Here is an 18,543-nt window from a genome sequence, read left to right as displayed (position 1 = left end):
CTCACACACACACAACCCCAATGATCCATACACACATTTTCATTTTTGAGCTGATATGTTGCCACAAAGCGAGGTTCTGGATGCAAAGTGAGCAGCCACAGGCCACAGCAGGTCAGCAGCCAATTGGAAGTCACTGTCTTCCTCTGAATATTCTGAGACCCTCCTCTCAACACTTTGTCGAGTTAACAAAGTCACCTCATCCAATCTTGCATCCCCATCTCTGTCTTTGCTCCTCCATGGCCATGGCCATGGCCCGACCTTGTGCTTTCCTTCTCTTCTTCCTAGTTCTTTTCTCCTACGACGGATCCGGTCCTGGGAGCAGCAGGAGGACTAGGAGGAGTGGCGTCGCGCAGGCCACGCAGAGAGTCTTCCTGTATCCACAGGCTCCCAAGGTCTCCTCCATCGTGAGCAGCAAGTACAGGACCGCGTACCACTTCCAGCCTCCCAAGAACTGGATCAACGGTACTCATCTCTTCTCTTCTCTTCTCTTCTCTTCTCTTCTCTTCTGTTGACTTTCCGTATGCCTTGTAATCCGAGGTTCTTTTACTGGATCAAGGAAAAGGAAGTTCGTCTGATTTTTTTTTTGCCTAACTGGAGGGAGTTTGACCTCCCTTCTCTTTCTGAATAAAAATTACTGGCGAGGTTAATTTCCCTAGTTGCCTAGCTCTGTGTTCATGGTATACATGTGAAAGGGAAGGTAGGTAGGCTACACAATACTTGTGCTGCACAGAGCCAAATTTTCTGTTGGTTCTTGCCGAATGCTGCACAGAGCCAAGATACATATTAGTGAAGGCTCACATTCATGGCACTGCTTTTACATTTTAGTGAAGTCATAGCAATGTTTTACCTAAAGGGATCGATGCTATTCCCTTTTCGCACTACATTGGCATAGTCTGAAGTATTGTGTTAAAGTTTTCAGTTAGGCAATGCATTCAGGCCAACTGAAAATTTGTCTGGAAATGCACTTTGCCCCCGTTTGGTCTTATATATGCTGATTATATTTTCATTTCAAGTTCCTGATACCATCTGAAAAGCATGTTTTGGACTCAGGGTCTTTGCCCTATCAAGTTTCTGATATCATCTTTTATTCTTTTCCCGTCCTTGAAAAATCCAAATGAATCGGGGACCGTTTCAAACAACGACTCAAAAAAAAAAGATCCAAATGGTATGTTATGCATCTCAAATTAAACACCAACCGCTTGCTTCCATACATACCAAACTGCAGTAGAAGAAGCTCCTCTTGATTTTCAGGACCAATGTACTACAATGGTATCTACCACCAGTTCTACCAGTACAACCCAAACGGCTCGCTCTGGGGCAACATAGTCTGGGCGCACTCGGTCTCCACAGATCTCGTGAACTGGATCCGGCTCGCGCCGGCGATAGAGCGGACGACTCCGAGCGACATCAATGGCTGCTGGACAGGTTCAGCCACCATCCTAAAGAGCGGCCGGCCTGCCATCATATACACCGGCGCCGACACCGAGAAGCGTCAGGTCCAGAACGTGGCGTTCCCCAAGAACCTGTCCGATCCGTACCTGCGGGAGTGGGTGAAGCCACACGACAACCCGGTGATCCAGCCGGTCGGACGAGGGCTGAACCCAGGCCAGTTCAGAGACCCGACGACCGGCTGGATCGGCCCGGACGGGCTGTGGAGGATAGCCGTCGGGGCCGAGGTCGACGGCCACAGCGCGGCGCTTCTGTACGAGAGCGAGGACTTCGTGCGCTGGGACAGAGTGGACCACCCGCTCTACTCCTCCAACGCCTCCGCCATGTGGGAGTGCCCGGACTTCTTCGCGGCGATGCCGGGCGAGAACTCCGGGCTGGACATGTCGGCTGCGGTCCCGGATGGCGCCAAGCACGTCCTCAAGATGAGCCTTGACGGCTCTGACAAGTACATGGTCGGCGTCTATGATCTGAAAGGTGACGCCTTTGTGCCGGATACCGTGATCGAGGACCGGAGGCTGTGGTCAAGGATTGACTACGGCAACTACTACGCTTCCAAGTCGTTCTTCGACTCGAAGAAAGGGAGGAGGGTCATATGGGGCTGGACGAATGAGACGGACAGTTCGTCAGACGACGTCGCCAAAGGATGGGCTGGAATCCATGTAAGCTTCTGACTATACTGTAGTTTTGTAATTTAACACGCACGCATGTAATTTTTTGATTTGGTTTAGGCAATTCCCAGGACTATATGGTTGGATAAAGACAGCAAGCAGCTGCTGCAATGGCCGGTCGAAGAGATCGAGTCGCTCCGAGGAAAACAAGTCAGACACCAAGGCCTGGAGCTCAGGAAGGGGGATCTGTTTGAGATTAAGGAAATTGACACTCTGCAGGTTAGTTTCAGTCATTATTCTCATGTAGATAGATAGATAGATAGATAGATAGATAATCTGGCACACTTTTGTTCTTGTTGGAACAGGCAGATGTGGAGATAGATTTCGAGCTCACATCCATAGGCAGTGCCGACCCTTTTGACCCTTCCTGGCTCTTGGACATCGAGAAGCAGTGCCGGGAAGCGGGCGCGTCGGCTCATGGCCCGTTCGGGCTCGTGGTTCTTGCTTCTGAGAGCATGGAAGAGCACACCTCCGTGCACTTCAGAGTGTACTACAGATCACAGGAGAAGCACATGGTTCTTATGTGCGCCGATCTGAGGAAGTCAGTACAGTACACATGCACATTTAATCTAGGAACGGCCTGCTTCATGTTCGTCGGTTCATTAAGCAGCAGAGCCTTTTCTCTCATTATTGCAGATCGTCCTTGAGACCGGAGCTGTACACGCCAGCCTACGGAGGCTTCTTTGAGCTGGACCTGGAGAAGGAAAAGACGGTGGTATCTCTGAGAACTTTGGTGAGTGGAGCTGAGCAAACACCTCAAGCGTTTGTTCTTCATGTCGTCGTCGTCATCGTCGTCGTCGTAGGAAATGGAATAACAGCAGCACCTCTGCAGATCGATCGCTCTGCGGTGGAGAGCTTCGGTGGAGGCGGCAGGGTGTGCATCATGGCCAGGGTCTATCCGGCGGCGCTCGTCGACGACGGCGGCACTCGCATGTACGCGTTCAACAATGGCACTAGCACCGTCAGAGTGCCCCGGCTAGAAGCGTGGAGCATGAGGAGGGCACAGGTTAACAAGGGATGAGGAGGAACACAAGGCCATTTGATAGCTAGAGGAGAGGAACAGAGCATGGGCACATGAATTAAACACACACTGCTGGTTTAATTTGCTGGAATTAATCAATCAATCAATCAACAAACACACGAAGATTAAATCAAAACACTCTCTACTCCTACACTAAATTTCAGTACAACGACCTTGCATTGCTACTTAATCAGATCCGGCGATCGGTCGGCATCGTCATGGCTACTGCGCATCTCTGACTCTGAATGTGGCCGAGTCGGTGCTCGTGCAGAGGAGGAGGAAGAAGACGAGGCCAGCCGGTGGTGCTCGTGCTTGAGCGCCCTCTCGACGAGCATGTTGAGGAAGTTCATGAGCTGCACGGCGTGCGCGAGCGCCGTGAGCGGGTCGTCGGCGCGCGTCATGTTGGGCGCGAACACCATGGCCACGTTGCGCGTGCCCATCTTGTTAGCCTTCTCCTCCCGCGCCACGTCCGCCATCAGGTTCACCGCCCAGTCCAGCAGCGCCGCCCTGGGCGCCGGCAGCCTGGCGCCGCAGAGCCGCGCGCAGTCCTCCTCCGTCTGGCACCGCGTCACCTCATCCGCCGGCAGCGCGTCCAGCAGCCCGCCAGGGAGCTCACGGAACCACGCCTGCTTGCACGTCGTGCCGTGCGTGCGTGCGTGCGTTGTCAGATCATCAGATACGCAATGCAACAAATGCAATGGCGGTACCGTACCTTGATGAGGCCTGCGATGCAGTGCACGTCCACGCCGTCTGGCACGACGCCCGAGTTGTTGAGCTGGTCCCTGGCGTACTGCTCCTGGGCGCCGTCGGCGGCCACCCTGAAGATGCCCTCCGCCCTGAGGCCGCCCTGGTCGACGAGGCGGCGCTGCAGGTGGAGGAGCACGGTGGGGACGCTGTTGCCCCGCCCGTCGTAGGAGCACTGCATCGACTCCGTGGACACGCCGAACACCGTCTTGCTGGCGCTGGGCGCCCGGACGATGCCGTCCACGACGTCCACCACCACCGCCGCCGCCGCCTGCTGCTGCAGTAGCTCCTCGGGCACGCCGCGGAAGCCGTGGAACCGGTCGAACGTCACGTGCGCCACGTGCCGGACGTCCGTCGGCCACCCGATCTCCATTTTCTCGTCGTCGCCACCACCGCGCGGAGGCCGCCGCCCGGCGAGGGCATCCTCCTCGTCACCGCCGCCGCCCTGCATTGTCCTGAGAGGAGAGTCGTCGTGGTCTCGTGGACGTGATGATATGAGAACGAGAAGGGATGACAAGGAGTGCACTGCAATGCAAGCAGAACAGAAGCTAGGGAGGGCAGAGGCGGTTGGGTTGGGTTGGTGGATCCATGCTTGCTGCCGCACCACTACCTTTCCAGGACGTGGGCGGCACCACTACGTACGCCAACTCACCACCAGTTCGTCACTGTATTTTCAATGCTCGATCTACCTCGTATCTTCAAATTATTTACTAGTTTAGTATCCATGCGTTACTACGACACATAAATTATTCGATTAAATATTAGTGCATGTCGATTATATTGTTGAATATCTGATGGTAATATAGATACCAGTTAGTTATGCCCTCACATCAGGTGTTCCTTTTTCAACAACAGCTTGTCAGCTGCTTTTATTATGTTCTCCTACTTCTATTTTCTTAAATGTTCTTCCTCTGCCTTCTCTATAAATCTCTTTTGCTCCACATGGATGCAAAGACTTATTTCAATAACAAAGCTATAAATACCAAGCATTTGTTTCATATACCGCTCTTTGACAAATGGCTCAATACCATTGGATACAAAGACCACACCTTTGAGTTAAGTCTTTGGAGTATTTTCTCTTCATCTTTCAATTTTGCAAACTCCACTTCATCTTTAGTACACAACTACAAACGATGCTTTGTCGATGGAGAAAATGGTGGCAGCCCAACCAAAGAACCTAAATGAGATCATTTTCCCCATTCAGTAGACAAAAAAGAAGCTCTCAACACCACCATACCTTAGCCCCTCGGTGTGAATTTTTGAGTTAAGAAATAAACACTCTATTATTGTGCAGCCATAGATCATGTTGTTGTAGGTTTGTAAGTGCAATCAACTCTAATTGAGGGTTTTTGTGATTAATGACAAAACAAACAGAGATTCTAACAAGTTTGCTCCTAGCATGTACACAGTAATTCTACAGACAGGAGAAGCACATATCTTATGAGCATAAAAATGTAAAGCACAGAGGATTTAAATTCTACATCATATGACGTGCTCCAAGTGCTTGGAAACAACGACAGTGTTCATTTTATAATTCTTGAGTTAAAGGAATCGTCGTTCAATTAAGAGGGATCCGAAATGGTTAAGTAAGTAATGCAATGAGCTAAGTTCAAAATCCTTCAAAATCATCTTAGAGAACACTTTTCCAGATCAGAATGCCTTTGTGAAAAATCATTTTTACTTCCCACAAGAGTTCCACCTTTGTTCACTTCAAAATGTTCAAAACTTTCTTTTCAGCCTTTGAAACCGGTTCAACCGGACCTAAAACCGGTTCAACCGGTTTCTGGACTGCTCCTCTGCCATCCCTGCTCTGACGTGTCTGACAGTCAGGGCTGTCAGAAAAATCGTTGCAGATATTTTTGAGAAACCGGTTCAACCAGAATTTTTCCCGGCTCAACCGGTTTTGGATCCGGTCGAGTCTCCGGCTGAGTAGGTCTGTGAACCGAGATCTTCCTGGTGGAAACCGGTTCAACCGGTGTGTAAACCGGTTCAACCGGTTTTTGGCTCTATTCTCCCAACAGCTGCCAGCTTTTGGGGGATCCTTTAAATACCCCCAACACTCTCTCTCTTCATTACTTCTGCTCTCTCCATGATTTCTCAGCTGACCAAACCCCAAACAAAGGCATTCAATTCACATCTCACACCCGAAATCACATCTCCTTCAATCACTTGAAGGATCCTTGGTGTGAGGTGAAGTCGATCTAACGCGCTGTCAATTTTATCTTGATTCTCCCATTCTCTTTGTTCTTGAGCTCATTGCAAACTTGACCTTGTGCGGATTTGTTACTCTTGGAGCCTTGTGTTCCTTGACGGTTAGAGGTTGCTTGGGAGTCTCCAAATTTGTGGACGACCCCAAGAAGTTTGTATTACCCGCTCTTTGAGCAAATTTGAGACGAGATTGCCTTGACCTTTGTGGTCGGCTTGTGGAGGATTAGGGTTGGAAAAGACCCGGCCCTTTGTGGGCTCCTCAACGAGGAGTAGGACACCTTTTGTGGTGGTTGCCGAACCTCGGGATAAATCGCGTGTTCTTGTGCTTTCTTGTTAAGTGCCTTAAATTGTTGGTTGGTTCATATTCATCTATTTGAGTGGATTTTTCTGTAGGGCAAGTCATTAGCAAAATCTTTCACTACTTCGTAATATTTGTTTAACTGATTATTTAATCTAAGTTGAGCAGGTTCAAATTTGTTCAGTTGTAAACAAAATCAACTGAACCGGTTTGCACTAGTGCAACTTTAATTTGATCTATCTCGAAGTTTTTAGTGAAAAATTTCAGGTGTAGCCTATTCACCCCCCTCTAGGCTACTTTCAATTGGTATCAGAGCTTCGTACCTCGTTTTATGCTTAACCGCGTGAGGAAACGATCATGTCTACTCAACGGGACCATGTGGATCCTCTCCTCGAGGAAATCCCCGTCACATCTTCCGGCGAGGAAGTGGACCCCAAGGTCCTCGACCTCGCCATGAAGATTGCCGAGAAGATGTTCCTCAAAATGAAAGAGGAATATGCTAAGAAAAAGGCCGAAGAAGAAGAATCAAGAAAAAAGACCGAAGAAGATAAAGGTAAGGGAAAATTTGAATACAATGACGACCTAGTGGAACTTTTGGTGTCCAAGGTGATGAGCAAGGTAAGTCTCAACACCGAAGGATCATCTACCAAAAGTAAAGGTAACGAATTCAATAAAGTTCAATTTGATTATTCTAGAAATTTTATTCCCAACTTCTCTTCCGCCCCACTTGGAAAGTTACCAACTCTTAGTGAGTTGAACTATGACGAGTGGGCCGATAAGATGAAGTCGCATTTAATCGGTGTACATCCTAGTCTTTGGGAGATTGTCAATGTAGGTATGTATAAGCCCGCCCAAGGAGAAGAGATGACTTCGGAAATGATGCAAGAGGTTCACCGCAATGCTCAAGCGGTGAGCATAATTAAAGGAAGTCTTTGTCCGGAAGAATACCGAAAAGTTCAAGGAAGAGAAGATGCCCATGACATTTGGAATATTCTTAAAATGTCACATGAAGGAGATCCCAAAGCTAAGAGACATAGAATTGAAGCTTTGGAGAGTGAGCTTGCTAGATATGATTGGACTAAGGGTGAGTCACTTCAATCACTCTTTGATCAGTTAATGGTGTTAGTAAACAAAATAAGAGTGCTTGGAAGCGAAGATTGGAGTGACTCCAAGGTCACGAGACTATTCATGAGAGCATACAAAGAAAAGGACAAGAGTCTAGCAAGGATGATAAGGGACCGTGATGACTATGAGGAAATGACGCCTCATCAATTATTTGCAAAGATTCAACAACATGAATCCGAAGAAGCCCCAATCAAGACAAGAGACTCTCATGCCTTGATCACAAATGAACAAGACACACCCAAGAAGAACAAAGACCACAAGGCAAAGAAAGTGGTCGAGACATCAAGTGATGAAGATAGCTCAAGTGATGAAGACACAGCTATGTTCATCAAAACATTCAAGAAATTTGTAAGGAAAAATGACAAGTTTCAAAGGAAAGGAAAGAAGAGGGCATGCTATGAATGTGGCCAAACCGGTCATTTCATAGCGGATTGTCCTAACAAAAGGGAACAAGAAGCCAAGAAGGAATACAAGAAGGACAAGTTCAAAAAGGGAGGCAAGAACAAGGGATATTTCAAGAAGAAGAAATATGGTCAAGCCCATATTTTTGAAGAATGGAACTCCGATGAAGAGAGTTCTAGCTCTAAAGAAGAGGAAGTGGTGGCAAACGTTGCCATCCAATCTACTTCAAGCTCGCAACTCTTCACCAACCTACAAGACGACTCCTACACTCCAACTTGCCTCATGGCAAAAGGAGATAAGGTAACTTTATTTAGTAATGATTTTCCAAATGATGATGATGATGAACAAATTGCCATGAAAAACAAAATGATTAAAGAATTTGGCTTGAATGGATATAATGTTATCACCAAATTAATGGAGAAGCTAGATAAAAGAAAAGCAACTCTTGATGCTCAAGAAGACTTGCTTATCCTTGAAAAGGAGAGAACCTAGAGCTTCAAGAATTGCTACTCAATAAAGATGAAATGCTAGATGCCTTGACTAAGGAAGTATCCTTAGTCAAGATAACTATAGAGGATAAAGAAAAAGAAGTAACAAATATGAAAACCTCTATAGCTAATCTTGCAAATGAAAAGGATGCACTTGAATCAAGCATGTTAAGCTTGAATGTCCAAAATCAAGAACTTCAAGTGCAACTTGAAAATTGCAAGAACATCAATGCCTCATCTTTATTGATTGAATCTAAGTCTATCTCCTCAAATAATACCTTTTGCAAACATTGTGCCAAATACCATGCTTCTTGTTGTTTAACTAACCATGCAAGGAAGAAAATCCCACAGGTGAAGGTCAAAGAAATATTGAAGAGATGCTCTAGCAATGATGGGTTAAAGAAAATTGAACCCAAGTACAAGTCCCTAAAGCCCAACAATGGAAAAAGGGGGCTTGGGTTCAACTCATCCAAGGAAAACCCTAGCATAGTGCATAAGGGGTGGAGATCCCCCAAGTTCATAGAGGGAACCACCCTATATGATGCCTTGGGGAGGATTCACTCCTCAAATGACAAGTCAACTCAAGTAAAGGTAAACTTGAGTTCCACAAAGAGTAAGATGAAGGAAGTGGGATCCACAAGTGGAGAAAAATTTAATGCTCCCATTTCTCACTCTTATCTTTGTGATTATATGTTGACTTGGGATTTAGGGAAATTGGTTGTTAAATTTGTGGGTGCCTACACTAAAAGAAAAGTCATGAAAAGAAGTGTGTGGGTACCCAAGGCTATAACTAACACTGCAGGACCCAATTCAATTTGGGTACCTAAAAGCATAGCCTAAATTTGTTTTGCAGGTCTACTCCTCTGGTCGGTCAAGTTGGGTGCTTGACAGTGGATGTACAAATCACATGACCGGGGAGGAAGACATGTTTCATTCCTTGCAACTAACTCAAGAAGCACAAGAAATTGTGTTTGGAGATAGTGGCAAGAGTAAGGTGATTGGTATTGGTAAAATTCCTATCTCTGACCAACAATCACTTTCAAATGTTTACTAGTAGATTCTTTAAGCTACAATTTGATGTCTGTTTCACAACTTTGTGGAATGGATTATAATTGCTTATTTTTTGATGTGGATGTGAAGATCCTTAGAAGGGAGGATTCCTCAGTTGCCTTTACGGGTCGCTTGAAGGGCAAACTTTATCTTGTTGATTTCACAACAAGTAAAGTGACGCCTGAGACTTGTTTAGTGGCAAAGTCCGACAAGGGTTGGCTATGGCATCGCCGGCTAGCTCATGTCGGTATGAGGAATTTGGCCAAACTTCAAAAGGATAGTCACATCATTGGACTAACAAATGTTGTATTTGAGAAAGATAGGGTTTGTGGCGCATGCCAAGCAGGAAAGCAACATGGAGTCCCACATCAATCAAAGAATGTGGTCACAACAAAGAGGCCATTGGAGCTTCTTCACATGGACCTCTTTGGACCTGTGGCTTACATCAGTATTGGTGGTAGTAAGTATGGCTTAGTTATTGTTGATGATTTTTCTCGCTTCACCTGAGTTTTCTTTTTGAGTGACAAAGGTGAAACCCAAGAGACCTTGAAGAAATTCATGAGAAGAGCTCAAAATGAGTTTGAGCTTAAAATCAAGAAAGTGAGAAGTGATAATGGGACAGAATTCAAGAACATAGGTGTCGAAGAATTCTTAGGCGAAGAAGGAATCAAACATGAGTTCTCGGTTCCCTATACTCCACAATAAAATGGTGTTGTGGAAAGGAAGAACCGAACTCTAATTGAAGCCGCTAAAACCATGTTGGATGAGTACAAGACTCCTGACAACTTTTGGGCAGAGGCGGTCAACACCGCCTGTCATGCAATCAACCGCCTTTATCTTCACAAGATCTACAAGAAGACTGCCTACGAGCTTCTCACTGGTAACAAACCTAAAGTTGATTATTTTAGAGTATTTGGTTGTAAATGCTTTATTCTTAACAAGAAAGTCAAGAGCTCAAAGTTTGCTCCTAGAGTGGACGAGGGTTTCTTGCTTGGTTATGCATCAAATGCGCATGGATATCGTGTTTTCAACAATACCACCGGTCTTGTTGAAATAGCGATAGACGTGACATTTGACGAGTCTAATGGCTTGCAAGGGCATGTTTCTAATGGCACTGCAGGAAATGAAGAACCACCTTGTAAGACCATAAAAAAACTTGCAATAGGTGAAGTGAGACCTCAAGAAAAGGGTGATGAGGAAGGAACTTTGTGGATGGCCAATGAGGTTTTTGATGTGGGTGCAAAGGTGGTGGGTGACAAATCCTTCACCCAAGCAAACCCATCAACCTCAAGTCATCCAAGTCTTGAAGAAAATCATCAACCCCAAAGGATGCCAACCGTGGTAGAAGATGAACACGAAAGTGTTAATGGTGAAGTGCCTCATGATCAAGTGGATGATGAGGAGGAGCAAATTCAAAGACAACCATCATTGCCCCATCCTCGAGTCCATCATACCATTCAAAGAGATCATCCAGTGGACAACATCCTGGGTAGCATCAGGAGAGGGGTAACAACTCGATCCCGTTTAGCAAATTTTTGTGAATTTTACTCGTTTGTTTCCTCTCTTGAGCCACTTAAGGTTGAAGAAGCGTTGGGTGATCCGGATTGGATAATTGCCATGCAAGAGGAATTGAACAACTTCACCCGGAATGAAGTCTGGTCCTTGGTTCAAAGACCCAAGCAAAATGTGATTGGGACAAAATGGGTCTTTAGGAACAAACAAGATGAACATGGCATTGTTACAAGAAATAAAGCACGGTTGGTTGCCCAAGGCTACACTCAAGTGGAAGGACTTGATTTTGGTGAAACATATGCGCCGGTAGCAAGGTTAGAGTCAATTAGAATATTAATTGCCTATGCTACTAACCATGATTTCAAGTTATATCAAATAGACGTCAAGAGCGCATTTCTAAATGGACCACTACAAGAGAGGGTCTATGTGGAGCAACCACCGGGCTTTGAAGATCCAAGGAAGCCAAACCACGTCTATCTACTTCACAAGGCGCTCTACGGGCTTAAACAAGTCCCTAGAGCTTGGTATGACTGTCTTAAAGATTTTTTAATTAAGAATGGATTTACTATAGGAAAAGCTGACTCTACATTATTTACTCGCAAAGTTGACAATGAGTTATTTGTGTGCCAAATATATGTCGATGACATTATATTTGGTAGTACTAATGAAAAATTTTGTGAAGAATTTAGCAAAGTAATGACGAACAGGTTTGAGATGTCTATGATGGGCGAGCTCAAATACTTCCTAGGATTTCAAGTCAAACAACTCAAGGAAGGTACCTTTCTATGCCAAACCAAATATACACAAGACATGCTCAAGAAGTTTGGCATGGAAAAGGCAAAGCACGCCAAGACTCCAATGTCATCAAATGGACATCTCGACCTAAATGAAGAAGGTAAACCCGTAGATCAAAAGTTATATAGATCAATGATAGGGTCACTGCTTTACTTATGTGCATCTAGACCTGACATCATGTTAAGTGTTTGCATGTGTGCATGCTTTCAAGCTAATCCTAAAGATTGCCATCTTGTTGCCGTTAAGAGAATCCTAAGATACTTAGTCCACACCCAAAACCTAGGATTATGGTATCCTAAAGGCTCCCTTTTCAATTTACTTGGCTACTCTGACTCAGATTATGCCGGTTGCAAAGTAGATCGAAAAAGCACTACTGGGACTTGCCAATTCCTTGGGCGGTCCTTAGTGTCATGGAGTTCCAAGAAACAAAATTGTGTTGCACTTTCCACTGCAGAAGCTGAGTACATAGCAGCTGGGGCATGTTGTGCATAGTTGTTATGGATGAAGCAAACCCTTAGAGATTTTGGTTGTGAGTTTAATAAGATTCCACTATTGTGTGACAATGAGAGTGCCATAAAACTTGCAAACAATCATGTGCAACACTCTAGAACCAAACACATTGACATTAGACATCATTTCTTGAGAGACCATGAAGCCAAAGGAGATATTGAATTGTTTCATGTGAGCACCGAAAATCAACTAGCCGATATCTTCACAAAACACCTTGATGAGACTAGGTTTTGCTTTCTTAGGAGTGAGCTAAATATCTTGGATTCTCGAAACGTGTCATAAAACTAAAATTTTGAACACATGATTGATGGATATAAAATGGTTGTATGCACAAAATGTCATGAGAAATACTGTTTTTATTATTAAAATTACTCATGTCATATATGTTAAGTGTTGTTAAAGCCTTACCAGGCAATATCTCAAAATAGGTTGAGTAAATCGGCTGAGTAGGCCACTCAACCGGTTTTCCCCTGGTGAAAACCGGTTGAACCGGTTTTGGCCGCCTCTGCGTCTGTGCTGTCAGTCAGCGCCGTAGTCTGCACCGTCAGTCTCGCAGACTGCGCTGTCAATCTGGCAGAAATTCCGCACAGTCAGCAACTTTTTCTGCGCGCTTTAACTGTTCACTCTGACGCAAAACCGGTTGAACCGGTTTTGGTCCGCTGACCAGCCGACGCCGCCTCCTTTTTCTCCTCCCCTTCCTCCTTTCACTTCTTACCCATTCATTTCTTCCAGCCGCTGTTGCCTACACTTTTCCTCTCTCTCCTTCACACTCTCACCACTCCAAAGTCCATTTGTGCCATCAAATCCTTGGGAGTTTTTGTTGGAGATTTGTTCCTCTTGGCTTCCTCCATCAACTCCCTCACTTTTGTTGGGATTTATGTGGTTCAATCTTCAGATCAAGGTATTACCTTATTTCCTCATGTTTTTACTCGATCTCACCTGTTCTTGATTATCTAGTGTATCGTTTCAAGGATACACTTTAGTTTAGGTGCTTGCAACACTTAGACTATCTTCTTTTGTCTCGAACATTGTTTGAGTTTAGTAGTTTGGTATTGTTCGTTGTAGTTGAACCGCTCGCATGAATGGTTGAAGTGCATGCTCAATATCATACGCGTCTCTACTCAAACGTGTTTGTTAAAATCCTTGAACATCGATCTCCTCGCTCACCATAGGTTCTACTTTTTATCTTAAGGATGGTGCGTCAGAGGAACTGTCACACCCGGTTTTAGAAGGCAAACCGAATGCAAACCATGTACGTGCCAGGATCAGTTATTCACGTACACAGCAGTTACGTAATATGGACATCATCACACAGTGCTCAAAATAGTATTAATAAGGGAAATAGTCGATTACATCATACGTCTGAGACGTCCATATAGTTCTTACAATAAATCAAAGTGCGGAAAAGAAACGTAGATAACACGGCCTTCACAGGCAGCCGACTGGGGGTTGCCGCTAACCCACACCTAGAACTCGTCGTAATCTTGGAACTCCTGGAAGTCTCCTTCCACAGCTTCATCTTCTCCTGAGCAGTGGTTGCAATGCTGACAACCTGGGGGGGGGGGGTTTGGTGTGTAGAGCAAGGGTGAGTACACATCAACATACTCAGCAAGTATCCTGTTTGGCTGTAGTGGACTAGCTTTATGTGGGGATAAGTCAAGCAGTTGCTTTTAGTTGGTCAGGTTATTACTTACTAGTAGAAAGCCAAGTTTTAGCATTAACCCAAGTTATTAACCCGATGTACCCTTTCCAAACGGAAAGAATACCACTTACCAGCACCATAATCATAACCAGAACCATCAATCTCATAACCACCTGTACCACAATATCTCTGATCAAGTACCACTAATCACTGGAGCTCCCTTGGCCGCTCATAACCGCGAGCACGGCTGATATATCAGTTTCATAACACTCTGCAGAGGTTGTGCACTTTACCCACAAGCCGTGATTCCCTCTCTGGCCCGGGCTTGCAAGACCCTTATTCACTCCCGAGGTGAATGGCCAGGGATTCACTACGAAGCCTTTACAAAGATTCCCCGGGGCTGTAGCCACCCGTTAGGTTTCCTAAATGCACCGCACTCCTCCCCAAGGGGCGAACCCAAACTTGGCAGAGCGAGCCGCATACACCGAGCCCCATTGACGGCACGACGGCTAAGTGAACTACACCCCGGATCCTCTAATTATTCAGCTAAGGGCACCCCATTCCACCCTCATGGTTGCACTGTTTTCCCGGGCGGTCATCCATAGAACAGGTCCTTACGGAGAGGCACTCGAGAAACCGCTCGAGTCCCCTTGAAAACCACAAGTATAATCATAAAGAAGAACGGGAAAACAGCGTATCATAGATAATCACATCATGTTCATTGATTAGAGTTGAGCAATAGCATCAGACTAAGTAATAATAATCCGACCCAAGTAGGTAAACAAGGACATGGATAACAAAAGCTAGTCAATCCTTAGGTATAAATGTGTAATGCGGGAGGTGAATTAAAGAATGAATAGGACATAGATAGGTCAAAGGACACTTGCCTCCACCAAACGACTGCTGCTCAGGGGCTTCTCCTGCGAATTCCTCGGGCTCTTCGACCGGATCGTTCTCTATGCGAGCGCAAACATACATACATACATCCACATATTTAATACAAAAGAACAGTACACCATACAAGATAACAAATAAAGCGAATATGCATCAAGTATGACATTCGATAACGCATTTGTTGTGGATAGAAAGAAACGGGAAAGGTCTCGCAGGGGGTTAAATCTTATGCACTAATGACACAATTGGTTTTTAACAAAATAATTCTGTTATACATATTTATATCTACTAATGGAAACCTAATCACTTTTAGTTGATCAACATTGCACAGGGTAAACAATTAACTACGTGAATCAATAGCATAACGGAATTTTAAATTAAACTTCCTATTTCCCATAGCATAAACAGTGATTAGACTACTTAAAATACAGTAATTATAATCACAGAAAGTAAATAAAATAAAATAAAAAAAATAAAAAAAAACAGAAGGGGGGGGGGCGGTTGAACCGGCCCTAGGGCGGTTGAACCGGCCCTAGGCGGGGCGCGCAGGGGCGGCCGAGCTGGCGAGGGCGGGGCGGCCGAACCGGCGGGGCAGGGAGGCGGCCGAACCGGCCATGGGGAAAGGGGAGAGGGGATGGGGGAGGGAGGAGAGGGGGAGGGGGGAGCTCACCGGGGAGGGGCGCGACGGCGAGGGGCGGCCGGCGGCAGGGGCGGCCGAGGGCGGCGGTTGGGCAGGGGGCGGCGGCGGCTTAGGGCAGGGGTAGGGGCGGCGGCTTAGGGAGAGGGAGAGAAAATGAGAGAGAGGGAGAGGGATTGGGGGGTTTTGGGGAAAATAAAGGGAGGGGGGGGCGGCATGGGCTTTTTGGGCCCAAAGGGGGCGCCAGGGGCGGCTGGGCCGGCCGGGGTCGGCCCACGGCGCGGGAGAGAGAGAAAAAGAAAGGAGAGAAAAAGAGAGGGAGAAAAAAGAAAGAAAAGATCTTCTCCACATTTTCGAAATCCGATCTTTCTACATGAATGCAATTGCGCTTTCAAAGCAATCAAAAGAAATGCAAGGGCGGCATGGTGCATCAAACAACATAAAGTATTTAGGGTTTTTATACGTACGGGAATTCCAAACCGAATCCCGCTAGAACTTTGGAAAAGGTCAAGGTTTAGCGAGGGGAAAAAGAAAAGGAAAAGGTAACGCCCGAATTTTGGCGAGTAAAGAAAAGAAAAAATTCAACTGCAAAATTCGGGGCGTTACAAACCTATCCCCCTTAAAAGAATCTCGCCCTCGAGATTCAGGGCTGGCTAGCAAAGAGCTCCGGGTACTTGGCCATCAGATCATCTTCACGCTCCCAGGTTGCTTCTTCCTCAGAGTGGTGATTCCATCTGACTTTGCACATTCTGATGGTCTTCCTTCGGGTGACTCTGTCTGCAACCTCAAGGATCTGAGCTGGCTTCTCAACATAGGTCAAGTCCTCCTGGACTTCCAGACCTTCCACTGGCAACTGCTCTTCTGGCACACGCAAGCACTTCTTCAATTGAGACACATGAAAGACATTATGCACAGCAGACAAATTCTCTGGCAAACTGAGCTGATAAGCCACTTCTCCACGCTTTGAGAGAATTTGATACGGACCAATGTAGCGGGGTGCTAGCTTGCCTTTGACTCCGAATCTTCTGACTCCTCTGATCGGTGACACTTTCAGATAGACAAAGTCTCCGACTTCGAAACTCAGCTCTCTTCTTCTTGTGTCTGCATAGCTTCGCTGCCTTGATTGCACTATCTTCAGATTCTCTCGGACCATCTTGATGTTCTCTTCGGCTTCAAGCAGAATGTCTGGCCCAAACACTTGCTTCTCTCCAGGCTGATCCCATTGCAACGGAGTTCTGCAACTCCTTCCATACAGCGCTTGAAACGGTGACATCTTCAAACTGGCCTGGTAACTGTTGTTATAGGAAAACTCTGCATAAGGCAATCGCTTGTCCCATCCGGACTGATCTTGCAACGCACAGGCTCTCAACATGTCTTCAAGAATTTGATTGGTTCTTTCGGTCTGGCCATCTGTCTGCGGGTGATAAGCTGAACTGAAATTCAGATGCGTGCCCAAGGCTTCATGCAACTGCTGCCAGAAATGAGAGGTGAACTGCGTTCCTCTGTCTGACACTATCTTCTTTGGCACACCATGAAGACAAACGATCCGAGACATATACAATTCTGCCAATACTGCACTGTTGTAGTTGGTCTTGACAGGTATGAAGTGGGCTGACTTGGTCAAGCGATCCACTACTACCCAAATGGAATCGTAGCCGGCTCGAGTGCGAGGCAATCCGACTATGAAATCCATACCAATTTCATCCCATTTCCACTGAGGGATCTGCAACGGTTGCAACAATCCAGCAGGTCTCTGGTGTTCTGCCTTAATTCTTCGACAACTATCGCACATAGCCACATGCTCTGCGATTTCTCTTTTCATTCCGTACCACCAGAATTTCTTCTTCAGATCCTGATACATCTTCTCACTGCCAGGGTGAATCGAATAAGCTGTCTCATGAGCTTCCTTAAGAATCAACTCCCGAATAGACTGGACATTGGGAACACACAAGCGGTCTTTGAACCATATCACACCTTCTGCATCTTCTCGAAAATCTTTGCCTTTGCCTTCTAGAATCAATCGCCGAATCTCACTGATCTTTTCATCATTCTTCTGCGCTTCTTTGATTTCGCGCTCCAAGGTAGGTTCCAATTCAACTGTGACTCCTCGCGAATTGTTCAGAAATCCGAGACTCAACCTGTCAAACTCTTTGGCCAACTCATAAGGCATCGGACGAGCGACCATCAGATTGACTTGACTCTTTCTGCTCAAAGCATCTGCCACTACGTTTGCTTTGCCTGGATGGTAATGAATCTCCAACTCATAGTCTTTGATCAATTCTAACCATCTTCGTTGCCTCATGTTCAACTCTGACTGAGTGAATATGTACTTCAGACTCTTATGGTCTGTGTAAACATCGCATTTCTGTCCATACAGATAGTGCCTCCATGTCTTCAGTGCGTGAACCACTGCTGCCAACTCTAGATCATGGATTGGGTAGTTCTTCTCATGAACCTTCAGCTGTCGGGACGAGTAAGCCACAACTCTTCCCTCTTGCATCAACACACATCCCAAACCTGTGTAACAAGCATCACAGTACACAGAGAAGGGCTTGTGCACATCGGGCAAGACTAGGACGGGCGCTGTAGTCAACTTCTCTTTCAGCGCTTCAAAGGCCTCTTGGCACTTCTGGGTCCACTTGAACTCAACTTTGTTGCCTAGCAACGCTGTCATTGGCTTCGCAATCTTCGAAAACCCTTCAATGAATCGCCGATAATATCCGGCCATTCCAATGAAACTCTTGATTCCTCTAGCATCTGTTGGCGCTTTCCAGTTTAGAATGTCTGCCACTTTCTTCGGATCCACAGCCAATCCTTCTTTGTTGATTATGTGACCCAAGAACAGGACTTCACTGATCCAGAACTCACACTTGCTCAACTTTGCATACAACTGGTGCTCTCGCAATCTCTGCAATACCATCCTCAAATGATCTGCATGCTCTTCTTCGCTTTGAGAATAAACCAGAATGTCATCAATGAATACCACCACAAACTTATCAAGATAATCCATGAATACACTGTTCATCAAGTTCATGAAGAATGCTGGTGCATTGGTCAAACCAAAAGACATCACGGTGAACTCATATAAACCATACTTGGT

The 18,543-nt window shown here is 45.9% G+C and overlaps 2 protein-coding genes across 2 annotated transcripts; one reads left to right on the top strand and one right to left on the bottom strand.

Moving 5' to 3' along the window:
• Positions 1-105: 105 nt before the first annotated feature.
• Positions 106-3,270, top strand: LOC100279267 (uncharacterized). The gene is made up of 7 exons (NM_001360957.1): positions 106-462; positions 1,157-1,165; positions 1,252-2,108; positions 2,178-2,336; positions 2,423-2,658; positions 2,754-2,850; positions 2,950-3,270. Exons 1-7 carry the CDS (start codon positions 237-239, stop codon positions 3,136-3,138), a joined length of 1,773 nt encoding a protein of 590 aa, NP_001347886.1. The 5' UTR covers positions 106-236; the 3' UTR covers positions 3,139-3,270.
• On the bottom strand, positions 3,214-4,339 carry LOC103650696 (rho GTPase-activating protein 3). The gene is made up of 2 exons (NM_001360955.1): positions 3,851-4,339; positions 3,214-3,764 (listed from the first exon to the last, which is right to left on the bottom strand). The coding sequence occupies exons 1-2, from the start codon at positions 4,331-4,333 to the stop codon at positions 3,321-3,323; spliced, it is 927 nt and encodes a 308-aa protein (NP_001347884.1). The 5' UTR covers positions 4,334-4,339; the 3' UTR covers positions 3,214-3,320.
• Positions 4,340-18,543: the final 14,204 nt, after the last annotated feature.

This window comes from Zea mays, chromosome 3 (genome assembly GCF_902167145.1).
Source record: "Zea mays cultivar B73 chromosome 3, Zm-B73-REFERENCE-NAM-5.0, whole genome shotgun sequence".
NCBI lineage: Eukaryota > Viridiplantae > Streptophyta > Magnoliopsida > Poales > Poaceae > Zea > Zea mays.
The sequence above is the reverse complement of the archived record's forward strand: the minus strand, read 5'-3'. Positions and strand labels throughout refer to the sequence as shown.

Bases quoted from the DNA above. Each gene is read 5' to 3' on its own strand.
- LOC100279267 (NM_001360957.1), top strand. From the start codon at position 237: ATGGCCATGGCCATGGCCCGACCTTGTGCTTTCCTTCTCTTCTTCCTA. The intron at 2,659-2,753 runs GTCAGTACAGTA...TCATTATTGCAG, and splicing joins ATGTGCGCCGATCTGAGGAA to ATCGTCCTTGAGACCGGAGC. The intron at 2,851-2,949 runs GTGAGTGGAGCT...GCACCTCTGCAG, and splicing joins TGGTATCTCTGAGAACTTTG to ATCGATCGCTCTGCGGTGGA.
- LOC103650696 (NM_001360955.1), bottom strand. From the start codon at position 4,333: ATGCAGGGCGGCGGCGGTGACGAGGAGGATGCCCTCGCCGGGCGGCGG. The intron at 3,765-3,850 runs GTACGGTACCGC...ACGTGCAAGCAG, and splicing joins GCATCGCAGGCCTCATCAAG to GCGTGGTTCCGTGAGCTCCC.